The sequence below is a fragment of the Gastrolobium bilobum genome, unplaced genomic scaffold, assembly GCF_033153095.1.
Source record: "Gastrolobium bilobum isolate Gb01-03AN ecotype WA unplaced genomic scaffold, APGP_CSIRO_Gbil_v1 utg18685, whole genome shotgun sequence".
In the NCBI taxonomy this organism is placed as follows: Eukaryota; Viridiplantae; Streptophyta; class Magnoliopsida; order Fabales; family Fabaceae; genus Gastrolobium; species Gastrolobium bilobum.
In genome coordinates this window covers 443,201-467,136 of record NW_026898737.1, presented here as the reverse complement: position 1 = coordinate 467,136, position 23,936 = coordinate 443,201, and the positions used below count along the sequence as shown (strand labels likewise).

Below are 23,936 nucleotides of genomic sequence, written 5' to 3'. Positions count from 1 at the left end.
CGGCGAGATGGCAATCTCTCTTTAGAAGTCTACACTAATGCTGATTATGTTGGATCTGTGACGGACCGTCGTTCTACCACTGGTTATTGTATGTTTCTTTGTGGTAACTTGGTGACATGGAGAAGTAAGAAACAAGATGTGGTTGCCAGATCAAGTGCAGAGGCTGAATTTCGAGCCATGGCTCAAGGCATTTGTGAGTTACTATGGCTGAAAATTATACTTGATGATCTCGAAATAAAATGTGAGGGACCAATGGAGTTGCTATGTGATAATAAGTCAGCTATTTGTATAGCTCATAATTCCGTTCAACATGATCGGACTAAACATATTGAGGGCGACCGCCATTTCATCAAAGAGAAACTTGATAGCGGGTTGATTACCACACCGTACATTCCCACCGGGCGTCAATTAGCTGATGCATTGACAAAGAGGCTTCCTTCAGATAGATTTCAAGAGCTTACTAGCAAGCTGAGAATGATAAATATCTATTCCTCAGCTTGAGGGGGAGTGTTGTAAATATTAATATTATTTATTTATTTATTATTTGTTGTATTGGGCTTAGCCCATTAGGTCAAGTAAGAAATAAGATGTGGTTGCCAGATCAAGTGCAGAGGCTGAATTTCGAGCCATGGCTCAAGGCATTTGTGAGTTACTATGGCTGAAAATTATACTTGATGATCTCGAAATAAAATGTGAGGGACCAATGAAGTTGCTATGTGATAATAAGTCAGCTATTTGTATAGCTCATAATTCGGTTCAACATGATCGGACTAAACATATTGAGGTCGACCGCCATTTCATCAAAGAGAAACTTGATAGCGGGTTGATTACCACACCGTACATTCCCACCGGGCGTCAATTAGCTGATGCAATGACAAAGAGGCTTCCTTCAGATAGATTTCGAGAGCTTACTAGCAAGCTGAGAATGATAAATATTTATTCCTCAGCTTGAGGGGGAGTGTTGTAAATATTAATATTATTTATTTATTATTTGTTTTCTATAATATATCAGAATACCCTTTTTCAAGTTGGTATCAGAGCCTCGCTCCCCCCCACCACAAGAGAAAGTGGGGGCTACGAAGCTTTGATACCATGTAAAGAACCTTGAGATACACCACCCCAAAAGCTAGCTCAAAGGGTGGGAGTGCCCAAGACCTTATAAACTCCACATTAGTTGCACATACAACCAATGTGGGACTGTATATCTCAACATAATAATATGTGAAATTCAATTATCATAACCAAGTCATATAAAATTTTAATACGAGAGAATGGCCTGAAATTTTGTATTTAAAGGAGTGTCAAGCCATAGAATATGTACTTGTGATCCCATCCCAAGATGATGGAACGTCAGTCTCGAAAGCTGATGGAATGTTCCAACGTAAACAAATGCCAATATATATTTTTTTTAGTACATTCAAATGCCAATATTTATCCAAAGCGTTTTGGTTGATACAATGGTGGCATTGGTTTTAAACACAAGACCTTACAGAGATTAGTGATGGAAAATCTTACAAGAGTGTAGAGTTTAGCACACTTTGTCTGTCATGATCTTTGAAGCTATTTTTTCCCCTCTTCATTCCCTTAATTAGATCTTATTTTGTCAAATGGCTTTTACCTAACAGAATCATTATACATAGATTCAAGTGTTTAATAAACTTCCATAAACTAAAGACCGGTGCATGAGACATGAGACAACAGAAAGATATTTGAAAGCTAAGCTCCCTCGAACACAGATTATTACATCATTGCAAGCTTTACAAACCAACGAGCAATGAAGTTATTAGGCATCCCTGTTGGAGTAGGGGTTTTGAGGATCACAACTACTGATGAATCTTCATCGTAAAATGTAGACAAGGGAATAAAGTTGGATCAATAAGGAACAGGTATACGAACACTAGGGGGCCCTGATTTCATGTCCTCAACAAGCAGATTCAAGAGAGCCCGTGCTATAGGGCCTTCTTTGCCTGCAATGAATGCATAACGAAATCAATCAGCTCATCATGAAAAGGTAAGGTAAAGACCATTCAATCTGCAAGAGAGCCCATGTTAAAAGGCCTTACATACCTACAAGAAATGCATAATGAAAGTATTCAACTCATAAAAACACAAGCAACATGGAATCTGTTAATGTAGTATGGCATGTGAATAGATATCGACCAAACAATAAACGGTGATCATTCTTGATAAAGGTTTAAGCCACTAAGGACTAAGAACCAAATTTATAATATTTTTGGAGATAGACTCTCCTGTGTAGAGAAATCAAAGTAAAAATGCATAAAGGAGGATTCTGTAGCATGATCAAACTGACAACACGACCCAAATATGAGGCCAAGAAAACTTGACAGGTTTTACCTATATAGAAAACAGAATCCTATACTTACCATTACTATCAGCAGCTCAACAAACCAGTAGTAAAATGAACAATGTCTGCTTAAAAGATAATCTAGCAAGAAAGAATAAGCACTTAACTTGCAATATAAAGGAAATACAATAACAAGCCACAAAAAGAATACATCCATCTAAGCTTCTGTAAGAAATATCTGTGAATTTGGTCAACTCAAGCCTTAAAGAACCTATACCAATTAGTAAGAAATTGAAATGCTAAGAATTTAATTGGGTGCATATATTAAATCATATCATTCTTTGCTGGAAGTAGTAAAAGTACTCACCATCTCCAATAACCTGCTCATCCCACTGCACTACAGGACAAACAAGTACTCCACTGCCAATAAGCATCATTTCATCTGCTATCTTCCCTTCCTCGACGGTCAAATTTTTCATGCTTATCCCATGAAGCTTACCCTCCCTCAACAAACACTCAGCAAGGGTTAAAACTCTCTTAGCTGTGCAGCCACTTAGAATTTTGTCAAAGTGAGGCATTATAAGTTCCTTCTCTTTAGTGACAAAAGCCACATTCATATTAGGCCCTTCAGCAACAAAACCTTCACTATCAACCCAAATGCCTGCAAAAGCACCAGCTTCTTCAGCTTCCATCTTTGAGAGCACATTTGGAAGGTAATTCACACTCTTAGTGGTTGCAAACTGGGGGTGTTTAATGGGGATAGATGAAGTAACAACTTTAACACCCCTGGAATTAAGTGGTGTTGGTGACAGATCCTGTATCACAATTGCATAAAGACCTGACTGGTGGCAGCCAGAGGGAGATAGCTGAAAATCACCAGGTCCTGCTGACAGCCAATACCTTAGTGATCCTTTTCTACAGTTGGAAGCACTTACAGTTTGTATGAGTATTCTCCGTATGCTCTCACGATCAAATGGGGGATCTATTTTAGACATGGATGCTGACCTTAAAAAGCGATCAAGGTGTTGATCTAGCTCATATAGGTATCTATAATGCACAAAATACATCATTTTGACATCTTTAAAAAGTATAAAACATAAGTATAGGTATAGGTAAAGACAAGACACTTATTTAATACGTAGTAAACACTAAACAATCATACTTGATAACCTTGTTTATAGAGTTGTCATTCTTTCTCCTATTTTAGAGAGTGGGAATGAGCACAAGGGGAGTAAGTGAACATTTTTTGTTTGCAAGCTCAATTTTTTTGGAACCAAATAAAGGCAAATAGAATTGGTAAGACCACCCATTACAAAGAATCCACATACAAAATAGGAAGATCCTACTTTTAACCTCTAAATATTACCTAAGTGAAGTTCTCATGTTCAATACATAATGAAAGAGTAATTAACATTATGAAGTGGAAAACACTAACCCATCCATTATTGCTGCTGTATCAAAGACCCCATGGCCCCTATGGACCATGTGGTCATCCATAGGAATAACCATAGCAACTGGGTCTGTTGTTATCCCACCAAAAATACTAGAATACATGGCAAGGAATTGCTGCTTGCCCTTTATCTTTTCTCTGAATGCTTTAAGCCTTTCATAGGCCTTACACATGCAAAAAAGAAAATAATAATAATAATAATTACAATTAGTAACAAGAGAGTTGAAATCAAAGTTATCAAATGCGGATTGCGGCATGTCCGATCAACCCCAAAAAACGCTATAACGTTATAGCGGCTTGAGGTTGCGGAAATAGCGAAATAGATATATGATAAAAAAAAATATTTTTTAAAGGCAGAAATAACAGAAGTGACAGGAAGAGACACAGATAGACTAAAAAACCCTTAAAATTTTCCTGTTACACTTTAAATTTAGGACAAAATTGACATTTTGTCTTATAACAACGATATGGCCGCAATTTGCAATTGCAACGGCCGTTGTTGCATTCCGATGCGGCGCGGTGCGGAGCGGTTTCTTGCGGTGAGGCACCGCAACGCCCATACGGCGCAGCTCGCGACACTATTGCGGCCCAATTAACTACTATGGTTGAAATTTAAAAATAATTATTTCCCTTTTTCTGATTCCCCTAAAAAAAATAACTATATTGGCAATAACTTACAATAGTTCCCAACCCAATGTGAAATGAAAAAGTCAAAAGTCAAAAGAAATGATGGACCTCAGAGCAAGACAAAAGTGGAACATGAGACACTTCTTCAGTTTTCGAATCTGCAATTTTGAAAGCACCGAATTAGTTTCCGGAATTCAATAATCATTAGCATAAAACGATGTGAAATTGACTTGGAAGTATAACTAAAAGTTCAAACATGATCCAGATTGGTTAGAATTTCTCAGAGCACTCAATTTGGTGATGGGACCCTGAAGATTGAAGCGGTAGCCATGTCCCACGAAGGAAAAACAGTGATCAACGAATTTGGAGGACAATAAATGTGGGTTTAGTGATAGGGGTTGTGGAAGGAACTGAACAGAAACCATTGCCTTTAAGGTGAGTAACAGACACTACTATGAAATTCAATCAAAGCCTGCTGGAGTGCTAGTTGACTTGGTTGGGCAAGTTTCTTTGTTTATGCTTCTAATCTAATAGGCAAAGGCAATGGCAAGCTTGGGTTGTTGGAAATATCATTTTACAAATATTTAAAGGGTTCGCTTTTTTTCATGTCACAAGACAAGATCATTTTCCTGCACACACAAATTAAGTGAGGGTCCCACGCTTAAAAAAAAAAGTCAAACCAAAATTAGGATACGGCGCCGTATCCTCAAGATACGTTGCCAGATCCTTGTTGCAGGAATGAACAGTGTCATTCCTGCAACATGATTCTTATATTTTCCATATTTAAAATTGTTTGTTTACAAATTCTTATAAATTATGTCTGATCGGTCGTACTTTAATTAATAAATAGTGTATGACCAGACTTGTAAAAAAAATTTGTAAACGAATCTTTACCCTTATTTTTATAAGTGAATATAGGTGGGTTATATTTTTTTTTTTTTAAGGAAAATACTAATATCACGTTGCAGTACACTAATATCTCATCATATACACCAAACATATAAGGCCCTACAAATATTTGTGTCTATTACATGATATATTAGTCTCCCACGAGGCTACAACATAAGACTAATAATTTTCTTTTTTTAACAATAATTTTTATTATTTTATATCAAAATAAAATTATTTGTATCGGTCGTAAATTAATAAATAGTGTATGACGAATCTTTACCCTTATTTTTATAAGTGAATATAGGTGGGTTATATTTTTTTTTTTTTAAGGAAAATACTTATAATTGTTAATTTAATTTTAATTAAACGATAACAAAATAATTATAAGAAAGTATAAAGAAAAAGAGATTGTGAGGATAATATTCCTCTTTGTTTAACCTTCATAGTTTTTGTTTATATGAATTAATTTGTAAGTTATTCATAAAATCATTTTATTAAATTTATGAATAACTTTTTTCTTTAGAGAATATTTTGATTATAAATCTTTTTTAAAGCTACTGATTAAAGTATGTATTAAATATCCATTTATTAAATAAAAAAACTTATTATTATAATTATTGAAGCATGTAGCATTCATGATTAGCTAGCTAATTAATCATTAATTCTGCTTAGGTGTTTAAAGCAAATGTTCCTATCAAATTTTAAGGGTACTCAGAATCCAAACTTGATCAGATTCTAAACTTAAGATTACTGATTAAATTGGAATAGCCCCACCAATTGATATTGATGGTAGTATCAAACCAAAATTTTCAGTACCTTGTATTATACCATTGTTGTTTGTAGTGTACCATCAAACCAGCTTTAGCTGACAGAATACGGATGAACATTAATGTTGAATTTATGGACACATTCAACATGTTTTTTAATGTTTAATGAAATAAAAAAAAAATGTTGAAAGTTGGTTGCATTTATGGGCCAGTTTGGAGGAGGATTTTTTTTGTTTTCAACATGTTTTTTTTTTTAATGTTTAATGTGTGTAAATTTTTTTGAAAAAAAAAATGTTTTCTATGACAAGAAAAATTTAATACAACTAAACATAGTTGGTTGCATTTATATGTATATTGCATTGCCAGTTTTTGTCATTTTCTGCTGGAAACTTATGATTCATTCTGCTCTACCAAACGCGCCCTATATGTATATTGCATTGCCAGTTTTTGTCATTTTCTGCTGTCTAACTTAACATTCAACTCTGCACTGTGCAGTCACCAACCCCTTCTGTCACACTAACACAAAACTTGAGCATTTCTTAGCCACCACCACCAAAACTTCAATGTTACATTTATAAAAGAAGCACTGATGTAGCTGTGGCTTCACTTCACTTTATATTTTGTACTGCACAACAGTGCCGGAACTTTTAGTAATTCTAGATAGAGAAGGATCCGTTTACAAATTTCTTTTACAAATTACACTAAGAATGACCGGTCAAACACTTTTGATTGAAGTATGACCGGTCATACTTAGTGTAGTTTGTAAAAGTTTGTGAACAAAAAGGTTTGTAAATATAATCTTCCCCATTCTAAATATGTTTATGAGAAATATTACTCTCCTTTTACATAAGATAACTTCTCTCATGTTCTCTCACTTCGATTTTCGCACCCTACTTTTTTCTTTTTTCTTGTAATTGTGGGAGCCACCCATTTTCTCTCTGCAACATAAGATAACTATCTTATGTGAAAGGAGACTAATAAATCCCTATCTTTATCTTCTTGTTTCCCACTTCAGTTTACAGAATAATAATTATGATCAATGGTAGATTTCACTGTGCAGTTTCTGATGGTAGTGATTTCAGATTTAAGAGTTCATTTGACTATGCTAGTATATCTGAGAACTTAAAGAAATTTCGTTTTATTAAAATAATTAGGAGTGATAATTATTTTCTGTATTCTCATAGTTTCCTGTTGCATTTTCTAACCAAATTGGTGACTTTTCTGTTACACAGGTTTGTAGACACATGTCTAGCTGTAGGAATTGCTCTAAGCTTAGCCACAATCTGTGGCTACACAGTTGCCAACTGTTTCAGCAATAACATTCTTTGCATAGTATCCTTTCAAAAAGATTTGTTAATAGGAGCTTCCTAATTCCAATTTACTTTGTATAAAGTTTTGCATAATTTATTCCTTGATATTTTTCAGTACATTGCTTTCATGTGGTGTTTTCTTTTCCTGGAAGTTGTGGTGATTGTCAATATATACTTCAGGATGGACTGGCTAGCGGTATGCATTTATTTCACAAGATTACGATATATACAATGGTGTGTTTTCCACAATAACGTAATAGGAATTGAGAAATTGACTTTGAAGTAAAACTTAACCAAATAGATCCCTAAATAATTACTAGAACTACTTATCTCAATGAGATGAAGCACTAAGGCTTATCTTGAACATGACATATTGTTTTTAAAAAGGAGTTAATGTTGCTTAGGAGAAAATGACAATTTAGGAAAAAGGATGAGAGAGTATAGCTATAAAAAAAGTCTAATGTATTTCATTCATGTACATATTTTTTTTTTCTGATTATCTTTTTATTTAACTTTTATCTTATTTGGCAGAAAATCAATAAGTACATCGGTGAGAATCAGTCAGAATTCAAGAGTTTTATTCTATTCCACTTGATGATGAGTCGCATTATTCTCATTTTATCTTTAGTACCACAGGTAATATTATAGTATATATTACAGAGTTACCAGAATTGTGTAAAAAGTTTTAATATTCTGATTGAGTTGAACTGTTAACATATGATATTTTATTACCAGAATTGTCAAAATTGCCAAAGTTGTGTGAAAAAAGATTGTGACCACAGATACTAAGATGAGGAGGGGATGCTAATACTCCATGATTTGATGACACTTCCAATACAAATAATTAGCAATCAGCTTTTCAGATAATTGTAATATCCCATATCCCTATATCCTACATCAGAACTAAACTAGAGTAAACTATGCTATATAAGCGACTGAAAAAAAGTCCTTGTTAAAACATTGATAAGTAGTTTTGGTACTATGTAAATGAGTTAAATCTCTCTCGTATTTTATGAGATAATTTTTATCTCCTATATATACATAAAAGTATGGGATATGTTATTCTACCCACCATTTTTTCTGTCTACCTTTGCCTATCACCCTTCATCACCATTAGATCAAAATCCCATTTACATTTTTCATTTCTCTCTCCTATTGAAATTCTGATCTAACGGTATTGAAGGATGGTAGGCAAAGGTAAACAGAAAAAATGATAGGTAGAATAACATATCTCTAAAAGTATATGTGATTTTTTTTTCTCTCTCCTCTCTTCACATTGTCCCATACATTTTGATACATGTGTAGGAAATAATTTTTATCTCCTGCTACGTGAGAAACATCTAGTCCTGTGTAAATATTTCCTCTCACTTTTCTTTTTTAAGATGTTGGCATGTGTTTCATCTTAAGGGATCAATATTAATATGGGTTCTGTGGTTCTGCGGTGTATGAGGGAGACATGGCAGATTTTTGTGCATTATGGAAACAGGAGAGCCAAAAGGGATGTGGTGTGAGCACAATAATGGCTAAACCCATTTCTTATGATAGGAAGCAACCAATCCGAATCATTGCACTTCTTTTGGAAATGTAGAATTGATATTATTTTCTTTTTTTGGAAAATAGAATTGATATTTTCTCACTCTACAGGTAAGTGCAGTTGCTGTAGCGAACATTCTGCGGGTTGTAGGTATTGAGAGGATGTCTAGATACCATTTGGATGTGGCTAATTTCCATCAATCTTTTCTTGTGGTACCCGATTCATGTGAACCCGAGAACTCATAACATAGGTTGGACTATTAAAGTTTTCTTTATTTAAATTTATTTTATTTATTATTATTTGTTATGTAAAAATTTATTGTATTTTATTTTAATTTTTTTCAGTTTAGAATAAGAATACTTCAGTGAACAATCTGCCCTAAAGGAATTTTGTACCATTGATCCATTTTTTTACAGTTATAATTTAATAGCCAGAAATAAAGTTATTTCAAATAACTTGAAAAACGATATGCTATATATATATATAATATATATAGCAAAACTATGTTTTGGGATAGTTAAATTATGGAGCACTAACCAACTTGTTTATCATACATATCATTCATAAGTTTGACATTGATAACCATCAGTGTATTTTTTATTTTTTATTTTTTCTTTTTTGAGACCCAGATGCAAAAAGCAATAATGTGGTTACAGCTTTATATCAACTGCATGAAATTTAAAAATTGTCACAGATTAATTGTAATGTTTTTAATCAGATGGCTTCCTCTATGGTTCCTTGGGCAGTTAATTGGGTTAGTTAATGTATCAGATTGCTTGGTCATATCTTATAAGTCAATTACTCATTGATGATGATATGTTAAACAACAGTAGTTGTCCATCCTCCATAGTAAGAATATGCTCTGAGAGATTGGCCATTTAAAAGGCATTTCTACATTAATGCCCTTTCATCAATAATCGTGCATTAGCCAGTAGGCATTTCTACACTTGTGCCCATTTAAGCCTTTCCTCTGTTAAGCCTGTCCCCATAACTTTCAAATGTATCATCCAAACACACACTTACTGTATGGCTCCCATATTAAGCAGCAGCATGAAATGAAAGGGAAATTTTTTTATTTTAAATAACAATTAAGTCTGATCACTTTAGAAGCTTAAAAAAATAATAATAATCTTCAAAAAAAATAGCATACTATATATTTGAAATATACTTGAACATGAAGAGCAAACTAACAACTGGAGGTTTTAGCCATAGTTGACAATCAACTATCTACAACCCTTCAAATACGAAGAAGAGAGCTTGACAAGCTCATTGCCGAGGATTTGCTGTTAGCTTGGTGTTTCACATTCACTAAAGTCAAGTATGCGTCGCTCCATCTGCAAACCAAAAATTCCATTCAGCTATAAGATATTGGCAAAACTATAAAATGCAAGAATTCACCAGGGAAAAAAGGGAGAAAATTGAGGTTTATTTGGAATCATCATAAGTGCAGTTCAGTGGAAACTGCAGAAGAATACTCGTAAATGGATGGGATTGGAATTCTCTCATGTTACATGATCAGGAGAGAGACTCCAAACAAATCACTTCAAGTTTAATAAATAAAATACTGTGTCTTACTTTTGCCAACAGGAATTTGTCATGTACCATGAAAAGAACCAACTATATTTGCAAGGGAAAGTAAGGGAAGGAAGCATGGATGGAATTTACCAAAGCATTTGAAGAAAACAGAGAATGGTTCCCAGGCTGATTCGCAGGATCATTATTTTCCTGGTCCACATTTCCAGATGCATCTTTAGGTAACACCTTAGGAGTTTCATTTCCCAGGTGAATGGGAGGATCATTATTTTCCCTGTCCCTATCCTTGTCATTTCCGGATGCATCTTTTGGTAACGCCTTAGGAGTTTCATTTTCCAAAATCTCCTGAACATTGGCATATAAGGCAGCAGTTTGTTCATTGATCTCTTTCAACAACCCAAGCGCTTCAAAACTTATATCACCTGGGCTCATTAAATTTCCAAAATCCTGTAAACATGTTTACTGTTTTTTAGTAGGGTGAAAAAACTAAAATCTACTTCAAGATCAAGACAGTAGTTATCCAACAGTACCTCAATTCTAATTTCAGTATCAAGTCTGGGGCTAGACAGAAAAGTATTGATAAACCAAGGAGACTTCCATATCGGCGATTTCCATGCGGAAGGTGATTCAAAGCCTTTCCTAAAAGGTGTTCCACCAAATCTATAATAAAAAAAAGTAGGCAGTCAGAAACAGTGTGAGCATTGAGAAAACTAGTGAAAATTAAAACCGAACAAGTTTAACAAAGCACCAAACTTGAAAATAACAAAAAGCAGAAAAATGAATTTTCAGGTGCTGGTGCCGCACAAAGAGAAGCAATATCCAAGGAAGCAGCTTTTAAACAATTACCACTTACCAGTATTACTATTAACTAAGGTTTCAGTACCAAAATAATACAGCACAATCAACTACAAGCATCCAAAATAAAACAAATAATGAGAAATGGAAACTGACAGCAATAATAAAATGATAACCGTAATAACAAATTCAAAGAATATTACATGTTTTCAAAATCACCATCCTTTCTAGTTTGATCCCCCGAATTCTCCCCTGGAGCTTGTACACAAGCAACAGCAACTGAAAGTTTTTCATGCTCCTTCCCACGAACACAATGAGATTTAACCCTTGGGCATGTATTTTCAGAAGATAATTTCAGAGGGATGTTCTGGTTTGGGGCTGCTTCCAAGCTCCTATAGTTCAAGTTTTTGGGAGTTCTAGCACTTGAACCCAGAACTCTGTCTGATTTAAAACCAACATGATCAGGAGAAAGCAGAGACAGATCATTTATATCATGTTCAAACAAAACTCCAGAAGGTTGTTGCACCTGTTAAACAGAATAAAAGGATAGAAATGTAAGTTATCACCAGAGAGAGAGAGAGAGAGAGCGAAGTAAATATTCACAAATTCCAGATAACAACTGAAGAACATCACTTAGTACTTACAATCTCAGCAGCAGCATCAATCTTCATCTTAGAATCAACATCAAGAGGTTCCTGCTTAACCTTATCCTGAGAATTGTCAACAGTAACTCTTTGAGTTTTATTTTCTTCCAAAATTGCAGATTTAATTTTCTCCTCTACTTCTACCTCTTTAAAAACTTGTACCCTATTTTCTTTATCATCATCATCAACAGACGCACCAGAGTTCCATTTTTGTGATGAAGATGGACAAAGCATGTCTACTTCCTGAGTCTCATTGTCCTCAAACATGACAGCCAAACTGGAAAAACTTTTGGTCAAGGTGGATGTCATGTCAATCTCAAGTTTCTTGTCTATTCTTTTATCTGAGAGTGGCGATAACAAATCTCGGTGTCGTTTCTTTAATATTGATGGTGTACCCATAAAAGATTTAGCTGCATTTTTCAACAATGCATCTGGGCTATCATCACAAGAAGGTGAATCCCACAACTTGAAAGGAGTTAGACAGTTCATAGAAGAAGACATCGTAAACTGGCGGATACCCAGGGGACTAAATTCTTGTTGCATAATATCACCCCCAGATTGTACAAGATCACAGCTGAAGAAAGGAATATCCAAGCTTGGAAAACGGGGAGGTTCATAACATAGAGCTCCTATGTCCTTTTCTGTATGCACGTTTGGCTTTTCATCTGTTGGATAACAAGTTTGCTTAGCATCTGATCCACAGCCAAGCCCATTTACAGGGACCAAATCTGAAGTATCCTTCAGATTATCAGGTGGCTTTTGCATAACTGAACTGTCTATATCATCAATACAATGAGAACTGGATATGACATTGGCATAAGTGAAATTATCTGGTGCTTCAGAGACAAACTGCTGATCCTCAGGCCCAGGTAACTGATTGCCTTTGGCAGTATACACCAGCCTGCTGGAAGAAAGTACTGGAGGGACAGATTGGGAGGATGAAGTTCCTTTGAAATTATTAGAACACCGAGGACAAGTTAGCTGTAAAGTTGAGGTTCCACCAGTTTCAGATATCTGGATATCACATGATTGACAAAGAAATGAAGCACATCCAGAAAATTCAACCATATCTGCACATTTATTATAAACTCCAGGGGAAAAACATCCGTCATTCATTGCCTCTGAAAACATGACTCTGTAACATTCATCATCAGATATCAACATGTGCTCTGGTTTAACAGAATTCATAGATGTAGGTCTCATGGATGTTGAAACACTTAACCCTGCTGAAGTCTGAAAAGGAACATTCACCATGTCATGGATTTCATTAGGAGATATACAATCTCTTTGCAACTGCAAGGATTCCTGCCCCAAGTCCATTGATGAAATATTGGGTAAGGAATGTAAATTAAACTGGCAATCCTCACTTGTGGAATTTCCAGGTTCATGTGAGTATTGTCGCTCAATAAATTGAGAAGAGCAACCCTCTTGGCAAGCAATTTCTGGGATGCATAAAGAAACATCATCAAGCGATGCGTAATATGGCTCTGAACAGGATGATTGACTATGACTATGACTATGATCCTTTCCAAGACTACATTCTTCATTTGACCTATATTCCTCTGCAGTTTGTAAGTCAACATTGCTCTTCTCTCTAGCAGATGGATAGCAAATAGCATTTGCTGACTCTGAAACTTGGCTACACTCTGAAACTTCCTCTCCTTCAGTTCCCCCTTTAGGACCACTATCATCTCCACTGCACTGCAACCTCGAAGTTACCAGTTGATTCGGATTTCCAACATGAGGTATAGATTGGAACTGAGTAAGCAAGCCTGATGCCAAGTAAGAATCCAACTTTTTTTTGACAGAACTGTGCCAGTGGTTTTTAATAGCATTGTCAGTCCTGTTTCCAGAGGCACAAGTACATCAACTTTAGAAGCTTGTTGATAAAACAGAAGATTGAGAATGAACAAAAACTGCACATGGAAAAACCACACACACCGATGACAGAATTGGGATCCCCCACAGTTACTTTAGGGATCCTGTAGGAGACAAAAGGATGAGCTTATTGAAAAATTTTAATTAAAACCTCAGATTTTATTTAGTCTGTCTTTCTCATAACAGAACCAGTAGTTACTTTGGATATCCAAATTCCTGATGAAATTAGTCTTGAATTATTATTATGTTCACCCTTCTCAATGGAAAAATAATTTAATATGTAATTACCTTCCAGGTAAGAACTTCGTTAATTCTGCCCATCTGTTCCCATAAATCTGATGAGCGTGTATGAGAGCCAACTCTTCTTCCTGTGTCCATGCTTCCTTGTTTATAGCAGGATTAAGATGATTATGCCACCTAATAAGTTTTTACAAATTCTATTAATGAAAAATGAACATCAACCCTCGAAACATACTTCAAAAAGACAGACCGACCAATATGATTTATGGACGAGGCATGTTGAGAATTATAAGCTTAGGGTTAGGAAAGAAGGAAAAGAGAGAGAAATGGCTCAAGTTAATAAATTAAAAATATTAATGATAGATATAATGTGATACAAAAACAAAGCACTAACCTTTATTTATACTAGTATTGGAATCTTAATCAAATAAGGAAACAAATCATAAAATATAAAAAGGAGATAAATTGTTCATAGTAGTAAAGGAAGAAAAGAAAAAGAAATGGATTCAAGTTAATAAATTGAAAATATTATTGGTAGATATGATAATGTCATACAAAAACAAAGCACTAAACTTTATTTACACTAGTACTAGATCTTAATCAAATAAGGCTTTGTTTGGGAGTTTGGAGGGGAAAGAAAGGAAGGGGATCCAAGGGGGGAGGGAGGGGAAGGAAGGGAAGAAAATTGAAGGGTATTCCATTCACTTGTTTGGGAGTTAAAAAAATTGGTAAGGGAGAAAAATAGAGGGCTAATAAGTTATTTTTACCATTTTACCCCATTTTAAAAATTAATATAATTATTGTATTTTACAAATTAAATTAAATTTAAAATTTCTAACAAAATTATTTATGTACTTTTCACAATACTCAAAAAGATCATATTTTCGACGAAATTTCTACATTGCAAAAGATGAAAATTTCGTAACAAAATAATTTTTTCGACGAAATACTTTTCGTCGAAAAGCGAAGGAATTTTCTCTCTGATGAAATTTTTTACAAAAATACATTTTCTATCAAAATTTTCGACAAAATTTTCTCCTTCATCAAATGTTTTAAACGAAAAAAGAATTCCGTCAAAAATTTTGACGGAATATTTTCCGTTCAAAACTTTCGATGGAAATGTGTTCTGACAAAAACTTCGACAGAAATTGTTTTGTCAAAATTTTTGAGGGAAATGTTTCATTCGAAACTTTCAACGAAATTTAGATTCTGTAAAGAATTTTGACAGAATATTTTTTTCGTCAAAATTTTTATCAAAATATTTTTCGTCAAAATATTTTTTTAAGGAATATTTTTTTCGTCAAAATATTGCCATAAAAGAATTTCGTCAAAATTTTTTTTACGGAAATATTTTCTGTCGAAAATTTTTGATAAAAATGTGTTTCGTTGAAAATTTTGATGAAAATGTTTTTTATCAAAAAAACTTTACGGAAATATTTTCCGTCGAAAATTTTCGATGGAAATGTGTTTCGTTAAAAATTTCGACGGAAATTTATTTTGTCAAAAAGTTTAAAGAAAATGTTTCCGTCGAAAACTTTCGACAAAATTTATATTCTGTAAAGAATTTTGATGAATTTTTTTTTCGTAAGAAATTTTAGATGGAAATATTTTTCGTCAAAAAAGTCGATGAATATCTTTTATTGTGAAATATTTTGAGGGAAATGCATTGACGAAATTTTGATTCCATAAAGAATTTTGGCAAAAAAAATTTCCGTCAAATTTTTTTACAGAAGTGCTTTTAGTCAAAAAATTTGATGATGAAAATATTTTTCGTCGAAAATTTTTTGCGGAAAATTTTGATGGAAATGTTTTCCGTAAAAAATTGTGACGTAATTGTTTTACGTCAAAACTTTTCGTCAAAATTTTTGACAGAAATATTTTCTTTGAAAGTTTCGACGGAATTTAGATTTTATCAATAATTTTGACTGAATTTTTTTTTCCGTAAAAAATTTATGTCAATGATTATGGCAAGATTTGGTTCCGTCTCTAATTTCGTCTTTAGTTTTGACGAAATTTTTTTGACGAATATGATTTTCATCAAAAATTCCATCACTATTTTTGACGAAATATTTTTCCTCGATAAATTCTGTCGGTATTTGAGATTTTTCTAATAATGTCACATTTAAAAATGATTCACATTTATGTAGTTTTCACATTTTAATGCTAAAGGTAGATAGGTAATTTTTAAAATTTTCTCCCTCAAACCCCCAGATTGGGGGAACTTTAATTTTAAGAATGAGGGTTTTGGAAGGTTTAGTAAAAATTCCCAACTTCTTCCCCTCATTTTTTTAAACTCACAAACAAGGGAAAGGCTTATTAAAACCCTCCATTTCCTTTCCTTCCCCTCCTAAAATCATCTCCCAAACAAAGCCTAAGGAAACTGAATGAAGCAGTAAGATATCCCAAAAACAACTTTTAGGACTCGTGAAGGTCATTATGAGTGCTTGGTAATGTCATTTGGCTTAACCAATGCTTCCAATCATTAATGAATAAAGTATTAAAGCCATTTTTGAGGAGGTTTGCTATAGTATTCTTTGATGACATATTAATCTATTGTAAGAGGGAAGGAGAATACCTTGAACATCTCAGATTAGTGTTCAAACAATTGAAAGCTCATCAATTAGTAATCAACAAAAAGAAGTGCACTTTCGGTCAGCCCCAAATATAATATTTAGGACACATTGTTGCTGTAGATGGCATGAGGGCAGACCCAAAAAGTTAGAAGCTATGCTGAATTGGCCTGAACCGAAAGAGTTAGGAGGATTGAAAGGGTTTCTTGGACTCGCGGGATACTATAGAAAGTTTGTCAGAGATTATGGACAAAGAGCAAAACCTCTATTTACTAAAAAAGGAGAACATTTTTTGGAATGTTGAAGCACAAACTTCTTTCAATGCTTTGAAGCAAGCTATAGTGAACATACCTGTTTTGGCATTGCCAAATTTTAATGAAGAGTTTGTTGTGGAGACGAATGCTGGTGGGAAAGGGATTAGAGCTGTATTGATGCAAAAACAGAGACCAATAGCATTTCTAAGCCATGGATTCTCAGCAAGGGTACAAGCAAAGTCAATTTATGAAAAAGAGCTCATAGCTTTGGTGTTTGCTATACAAAAATAGAGACATTACTTATTAGGCACGTATTTTATTGTTAAGACTGACCAAAAGAGTTTAAAATTCCTCACTGACCAGCAGCTTCTGGGAAAATCAACAAAAATGGATGGCTAAATTAATGAGGTTTGACTTTGAAATTCAATATAGGCCAGGAAGGGAAAATAGAGCTGTGGATGTTATTTCAAGAAGGCTCCAGTTGGCTGCTATTTCCGGGTCGAATTGATGTATTTAAAAAAGTTTCAAGATGAGATACAACAAGACAAAAAAAAATATAAGGAAGTGATCCAAGGGCTGTTATTGAATTTTGATGCATATCCAGGTTTCAAGCTGGACACAAAGGAACTTATTTTACAAGGACAGACTGGTGTTGAGTCAATACTCTAAATGGATTCCCATCATCTTAAGAGAATTCCATGATTCTCCTAATGATGGGCATTCGGGTTACCTAAGTAATCTTAAGAGAATAGATGGGCTCTTCCATAGGGAGGGCATCAGAAGGACCATCCAGCATTATGTGGCCAGTTGAGAAGAAGACTACCAAAGGAGTAAAGTACAAATCCTTAGCCCCTGCTGGTCTATTGCAACCTTTGCTAGTCCATGATTCTCCTAATGATAGGCATTCGGGTTACCTAAGTAATCTTAAGAGAATAGATCGGCTCTTCCATAGGAAGGGCATGAGAAGGACCATCCAGCATTATGTGGCCAGTTGAGAAGAAGACTACCAAAGGAGTAAAGTACAAATCCTTAGCCCCTGCTGGTCTATTGCAACCTTTGCCCCTTCCTAAGAGTATATGGAGTGACATCTCGATGGATTTTATCGGGGTTTACCTAAATCCTCAGGGATGGATTCTATTATGGCAGTGGTCGATCATTTTACTAAGTATGCACATTTCCTTGCTTCAAAACACCCATATTCAGCAAAAGAAGTGGCAGATTTCTTTATATAAGAGATAGTGTGTTTGCATGGTTTCCCCTCATCCATTGTCTCGAATAGGAATCGAGTTTTTATAAGTCACTTTTGGTCCAAATTATTCAAAAAATGCTGGAACACAATTAAAATATAGCTCGGTGTATCATCTCCAATCAAATGGGCAAACAAAGGTTGTCAATAGATGTCTAGACTAGAGACCTATTTGAGGTGCTTTTGCAGCCTCAAGCCAAAATAGTGGTGTCATCGGCTTCCATGGGCTGAATACCTCCTACCATGTATCCACATGTATGACTCCATTCAAATCCCTTTTATGGGTGTGACCCCCCACCCAAATTTGGTGAAAGGTGGTAGTGTTCATTCTAGTGTGGAAGCAGTTATTCGTATGATGCAAGAAATTGTACTGGAAGCAGTTATTCGTATCAGTTGAACAAAGCTCAAAATGAAATGAAGCTTCAAGCTGACTTGCATATAAGTGATCTCACAGATGAGGTGAAAGATTAGGTTTATTTGAAATTGCAATCATATAGGCTCAAATCTTTGGCTAGGAGAGTCAATGAAAAACTCAATCCGAGATTCTATGGACCCTTTGAGGTGTTAGAAAAGATTGGAGAGGTAGCTTATAAGTTGAAATTACCGGAAGGAAGAAGGTTACACCTTGTTTTCCATGTTTCTTAAAAATGCAGTCTCAGCAACCACAAGAGTTTAGCCAACGCCTTTTGTACTCATGGAGTAGTTTGAACTGCCAATCCAGCCTAAAGAGGTGTTAAATGTTCGTAAGACAAATACTGATTCTCGGGAGGTGCTGATTAAATGGAAAGATTTACCATATTTTGAGAATACATGGGAACCACATGATATAATTAAGCATCAATTCCCTGAATTTCACCTTGCGGACAAATTGAAAATGTTGGAGGGGAGTATTGATAGAAGGTTTGAGATTAAGTATGTATATGATAGAAAGGTAAAGGCCTTAGGGGGCCCATTAAAGCATAACCGCTCTAACCAATTTGAAAAGGGGGTGTCAGAGGAGGTTAATGGAACTTAACTGATCGGTTAGAAGAGAGTTTCAGGAAAGAAGGGACCTCTCAAATGCCCTGTGTTATCTTCTTTGTATTTTATATTTCCATTGTCATCTTTTCTGGTTCACTGAGGTACTTGTTATTGATGTCACACTGATATAAATGTTTTAATAGATAGTTCTATCTTTTTCCCTACTTTTCTGTGTTGAGATTCTATCACAAGACATATGTATCTGAAATGGCTGCTGCGAAAGGAATGAGAAGATGGCAGTATAAGAAAATATAAGGTTTTGGTGGCAAGAATTCGTTCATAGTCAATGAGAAGAAAACAATCATGAAGATAATGACTTAATTACAATACAACTCCATATTTTAGGTAACATGATAGCAAAATAGTGACGAGACAAGTCAAAGAGGATGGTACCGCTTTGATACTATGTCAAGAATTAATTCTTTCAAAAGCCTAAATTGTTGGGCCAAAGTACATGAGTGGTTTTATGTTTAACACATCCCCTCACACAAAAACCTCGCTTGAAGCACAAATTATGTACAGGACAACCCTACCTTGAGCTGAAAATTAACCTTTATTTAGAATAGGGTCAACAAGGATGGAAATCTAGACCAATTGGTCAAAGAGGCTTTGATATCATGTTGAGAATTATAGATTAAGGGTTAGGGAAGAAGGAAATGAGAGAAAGATGACTCAAGTTAATAAATAAAAATATTACCGATACATTTAATATAATACAAAAGGCAAAGCATTAATATTAAACAAATAAGGAAAAAAACCATGAAATATAATGAAATAAGAAAACCTTTATTAAGAGATAGTCTAAGATAGTCTAATATGTTTTGAGATCTAATAATGATATTATGAAATATTTTCTAAATATTCTAACAAGCTACAAGGAAAATAAAATTAAACAGAAGATATTCCAATTATATATGAAAGAATTAGTAGAAATCCAATAGCCATACCTTTCTCGACACTGCTTACCAATACGTCCCGGTAAATGTTGCGCAATAGTTGACCACTTTTTAGGCCCATATTTGTTCACCAATTCAATAATTACTTCATCTTCCTGTTTACATTTAGATTAGACAGGTAAGTTCATAATACTATCTAACTAGGAAGTTGATATAATCCAATGTCACATCAGAAGAATGGAAGCAAGAAGGATTGAACTCTAGATCACACAGATAAAGATGCTTTTATACTATGTTGAGAATTATAGGTTTAGAGGGGAAAAGGGAAAGAACAACTTCTATGTGCAGAGAAGATTTACACACAAAAAAAAGGGAAGCAGAGATTACCTCTTTAGACCATGGACCTTTAACAAGTTCAGGATTTAAGACTTTCTGCCACCTATGTAGGCATTGAACATCAGTTCTATCCTTGAAACATTCCGCTACAAATATATAATTGGCGATTAGACAAGTTAAAAACAAACTATCTAACAACAAAGTTGCATAAACTAAAAAATGCTTAACATGGTTAACAAGCTCAACTATGAAGTATGAACCAACATAAGAGACAAGCAAAGCAAATGAAAGAGAGAGAGAGAGAAAGAACTACAAAACTGGTTTTGGGGATCTTAAAAGACAAAATTTATGCTCTTGACATCAGAAAATTACCATGGAAAATTAAGTGAATCCCTCCCCCAAATTAGTACATAAGTTTTTTATTTCTTTTAAATCAACTCAGTTAAGCCTACAAATGTCTAAATGAAGAAAGCTCATTTCAGGCTTATAACTTAATTAGGAATTGGACACGCACAATGTGCACTCAAGCATATACCGGATACTAGTGCCTGTGGATCATGAATAATTTCATGAAATTATAATGAATTAGTACAAATTGATATCAAATATACTACCTATTTTTTTCCAATTTTTTCCATTGAAATGCTGAACAGCCTTCCGTAAGATCTCATCCTGCAAAAAAAAAAAAAAAAATCACTTAATATTTAATAATGTGTTAAATTTTCTTATGTATAAACATCATAAAAATTTATAATCTTCGAAATTAAAACAAAAAAGAAAGGGAAAACTATAAGATCCAAAATTCTAAATGTACAATTATATCAAAAAAATTAAAAAAACAAAGCGCCAAGGTAGAGAGAAACTGTAAAAATTTCTTAGATATAACTAGAATCAATTGAAAGTTAAAAAAAAATTAAATGCAAAAAATAACATGAAACATGTAAAAAAGGTGCTTAGTTTATTTAACAATTTACATAATTTTGTTTGTGCAAATAAAACATTGCCAGGGTATAGACAGATAAAATAAGTTACAGCTTTTCTATCACAAGTAAAACATTGTAACCAAACTTAAGAAAGAATAATTATGTTCAACAGTTCAAGTATCCAAAAAATCACCTCCTCAGGTGTCCATTGCCCTTTTGTAGAGCGCCTTGTAGGGCCCGTTGTCCTCCTACAAATAGATATTTTATGGTTAGCAGAAACTCATTTAGCCCCATCATCAGTGTCTCAAAGAACTGAAGAAGCAGATACTTAGTATGGTTACTCCTCCTACAACCTTCACTTGTTAGTAATTGAACATTATTAATTCAATGAAAAGGGAAGATAGACCAGGCAGGACGGTAAACGAATATTTCGAGAGTAAGCACTACAATCCTCACTGGTTAATAATTGAACATTATTGGTTATGAAAAGGGCAGACACTGATAGACAAGGCAGGAAGACACAAAGGATAGCTTTGAAAGTAAGTATTTCAACCCTAACCTGTTAATAATAGAGTAATTTTGGCTCTAGAAAAGAAGATTCTGATGAATCTCATCAGTAAATCATTTCTTTAGAAGGAGTATATATCTCCAAAGATAAATATGACAATTGTTAAAAGGTTAAAAGCACTAGACACCAACAAAAAATGCCTTGTAGGTATAAAGACACAGAAGGAACACCAACAATAACCTGCTACTCTAACCTCTATTGCTAAGGGTGTGTTTGGAGGGGAAGGATAATTTTTTTATTTCTAAATATAGGGAATCATAAAATATTTATAAAAATAAATAAGGGATGATCGAAAGGCTAACAACAATCTCTCAATTAAAAATTCTCAAACAAAGAAAATGCTTATTTAAAATAACAATTTTCTCCTCCCCTCCTTCCCCCTCTACACATACCGGAGAAGATTGTGTTGTGTCTAAGATCAAGAAAACATATGCATAGTACTGTGAAAGATTGTGAAATACATAGATGATTTTTATAATTACCCATGCAATGCTCTAATTTTCTGAACACCATCAATGAGCCCATCTGATGGAGCAGGGATTTTCCGGTCACTGTCCATAGTTTGTTGGCATACAAATAAAAAAGCATACCCCAATTCCCACTCGACTGCAAATCATTATAATCCCTTTAAGGCGCCGTAGGAACAATCTCCTGCAGAAAACAAACACAGAAACTCAAACAAGGAATCATAAAATCCAAAAATAAAAAAAATAAAAAATCAACAATGTAAATTACCCAAAAATCAATTCCAGAAATAATAATAATAATTTTAGAGCCTCATACTTGGATCATACCCAATAGTTCAATAACAAGAGTAGGGGTAGTGAGTACTAAAATTCACACTCCTTGTCTTCAAAAAATAAAAAATAATAATAAAATTGAGGGAGATTAATCGACCCTGTCTCAAAACCAGAAAAACATTCAAAACGACAAAACCCAAATTCAAATTCAAATTCAAATTCAAATTAAAGTTAATAAAAAAAAACTGAAAATCCAGACATGATTCGAAAAATTCGTTACTGAATAGGGTAGATGCGAAGAAAGCATCATAATCAAGCAAATTGGACACTCACGAACTGAACTACAGAATCCCAAGGGTTGAGGAATGCATTGAGATGACCGAAGCTGTTCGCAGTGGCAGAATCCAAGAACGGAGTTTTTGCGAAGAAGGAAGGATCTGCAGAATGCACTGTTGCAACGATCAAGATGAAAAGGAGGAAAAAGGTTGAGAGAGAGAAAGAGAATTAGAAAGTGAAACGTTGGTTTTCTCTTCTATTCAAACTTGAAGGGGCGCATATGAGAGTTTCAAACCCTATGGTTTAATGCATGAAACGGTAGCAATGGACAAGGAGAAATGAGACACCTATGTCTTTATGTGCTCATTTTCAAATGTTTAACGGCAACTTGTTTATATTTCAACTTTTTTTTATGAAATCAATATTTTATTTATTTTAAAGGGAGGATTATGTTTAAAAAAAATTTATTTACAAATTACGTTACTTAATCCGAAGAGTACATAATGTATGTATACACGTAATATAATTTGTAAGAATTTATAAATATTTACTTATCACATAAATTAGTAGTTATTATTAATATGGAAATTTTTAAGTTACTTCTGTCACGCAACTGACTTGTTGCAATAGGTCAATTAAAATCAAAGAGAGGAGGTGCAAGTTGTACAAAGGAAAAAAAAAATTTAATCCAAATATCATTTTTTAAACGAAAGACGCACGTACAACGGGTGCACTGACACTTAAAATTATGTTACGTTAAATTGTTAATATTTATTTTTGGATTTCACTTAAAATTCAAACTAGATATCTATCATGTCACATGACACAAAAAAATTTCTTACACATACAACATTTTGTGGGACCGCACTTTTTGAAGAAAAAAAAAATTAAGACACGTAAAACGAATCTCTATAATATTACACAATCATTTTTCCTACAACATAACTCTTATAAAATTCATCTTTCAATCCAACTGTTCTTTCCGTGGATACAATCCACTTCCTGGTAGTGTTGTTTCTCAATATTTTAATTATTATATATTTTTTGTGAGCAATTATTAATATTTTAATTGGCTTGATAATGGAAGTGATGACATTATTAATAACACAAGGGAGAGAGAAATTTGGAGGATA

The 23,936-nt window shown here is 34.0% G+C and overlaps 3 protein-coding genes across 4 annotated transcripts; 1 reads left to right on the top strand and 2 right to left on the bottom strand.

Moving 5' to 3' along the window:
• Positions 1–1,417: 1,417 nt before the first annotated feature.
• Positions 1,418–5,799, bottom strand: LOC133283641 (D-amino-acid transaminase, chloroplastic-like). Of its 2 annotated transcripts, XM_061480524.1 has the most exons (5): positions 4,639–4,889; positions 4,491–4,540; positions 3,741–3,919; positions 2,673–3,352; positions 1,418–1,967 (listed from the first exon to the last, which is right to left on the bottom strand). In XM_061480524.1, the coding sequence occupies exons 1-5, from the start codon at positions 4,805–4,807 to the stop codon at positions 1,873–1,875; spliced, it is 1,173 nt and encodes a 390-aa protein (XP_061336508.1). In that variant the 5' UTR covers positions 4,808–4,889; the 3' UTR covers positions 1,418–1,872. The 2 variants fall into 2 exon arrangements, with proteins under 2 accessions (XP_061336508.1, XP_061336509.1); XM_061480525.1 differs by lacking the exons at positions 4,491–4,540; positions 4,639–4,889 and adding an exon at positions 5,785–5,799 and having other exon boundaries at positions 3,741–3,871.
• Positions 5,800–7,079: 1,280 nt separating this feature from the next.
• On the top strand, positions 7,080–9,258 carry LOC133283658 (uncharacterized). Its single transcript, XM_061480551.1, has 5 exons — positions 7,080–7,144; positions 7,273–7,372; positions 7,466–7,546; positions 7,882–7,986; positions 8,995–9,258. The coding sequence occupies exons 1-5, from the start codon at positions 7,080–7,082 to the stop codon at positions 9,127–9,129; spliced, it is 486 nt and encodes a 161-aa protein (XP_061336535.1). The 3' UTR covers positions 9,130–9,258.
• A 723-nt stretch (positions 9,259–9,981) lies between these two features.
• On the bottom strand, positions 9,982–22,392 carry LOC133283642 (transcription factor MYB3R-1-like). The gene is made up of 12 exons (XM_061480526.1): positions 22,270–22,392; positions 21,413–21,467; positions 20,911–20,968; positions 20,348–20,442; positions 20,012–20,115; positions 14,023–14,151; positions 12,001–13,699; positions 11,857–11,922; positions 11,416–11,738; positions 10,948–11,077; positions 10,550–10,864; positions 9,982–10,218 (listed from the first exon to the last, which is right to left on the bottom strand). The coding sequence occupies exons 1-12, from the start codon at positions 22,344–22,346 to the stop codon at positions 10,171–10,173; spliced, it is 3,099 nt and encodes a 1,032-aa protein (XP_061336510.1). The 5' UTR covers positions 22,347–22,392; the 3' UTR covers positions 9,982–10,170.
• Positions 22,393–23,936: the final 1,544 nt, after the last annotated feature.

Excerpts from the sequence above, each read along its gene's own strand:
- LOC133283658 (XM_061480551.1), top strand. The coding sequence starts at position 7,080 with ATGGTAGATTTCACTGTGCAGTTTCTGATGGTAGTGATTTCAGATTTA. Across the intron at positions 7,547-7,881 it reads TCAGGATGGACTGGCTAGCG|AAAATCAATAAGTACATCGG; the intron begins GTATGCATTTAT and ends CTTATTTGGCAG. Across the intron at positions 7,987-8,994 it reads TTTTATCTTTAGTACCACAG|GTAAGTGCAGTTGCTGTAGC; the intron begins GTAATATTATAG and ends CTCACTCTACAG.
- LOC133283642 (XM_061480526.1), bottom strand. The coding sequence starts at position 22,346 with ATGGACAGTGACCGGAAAATCCCTGCTCCATCAGATGGGCTCATTGAT. Across the intron at positions 13,700-14,022 it reads ACGAAGTTCTTACCTGGAAG|GACTGACAATGCTATTAAAA; the intron begins GTAATTACATAT and ends CTCTGGAAACAG. Across the intron at positions 10,865-10,947 it reads ATACTGAAATTAGAATTGAG|GATTTTGGAAATTTAATGAG; the intron begins GTACTGTTGGAT and ends ACATGTTTACAG.
- LOC133283641 (XM_061480524.1), bottom strand. The coding sequence starts at position 4,807 with ATGGTTTCTGTTCAGTTCCTTCCACAACCCCTATCACTAAACCCACAT. Across the intron at positions 3,920-4,490 it reads CACTTTTGTCTTGCTCTGAG|GCCTATGAAAGGCTTAAAGC; the intron begins GTCCATCATTTC and ends TGCATGTGTAAG. Across the intron at positions 3,353-3,740 it reads ACAGCAGCAATAATGGATGG|ATACCTATATGAGCTAGATC; the intron begins GTTAGTGTTTTC and ends TGTGCATTATAG.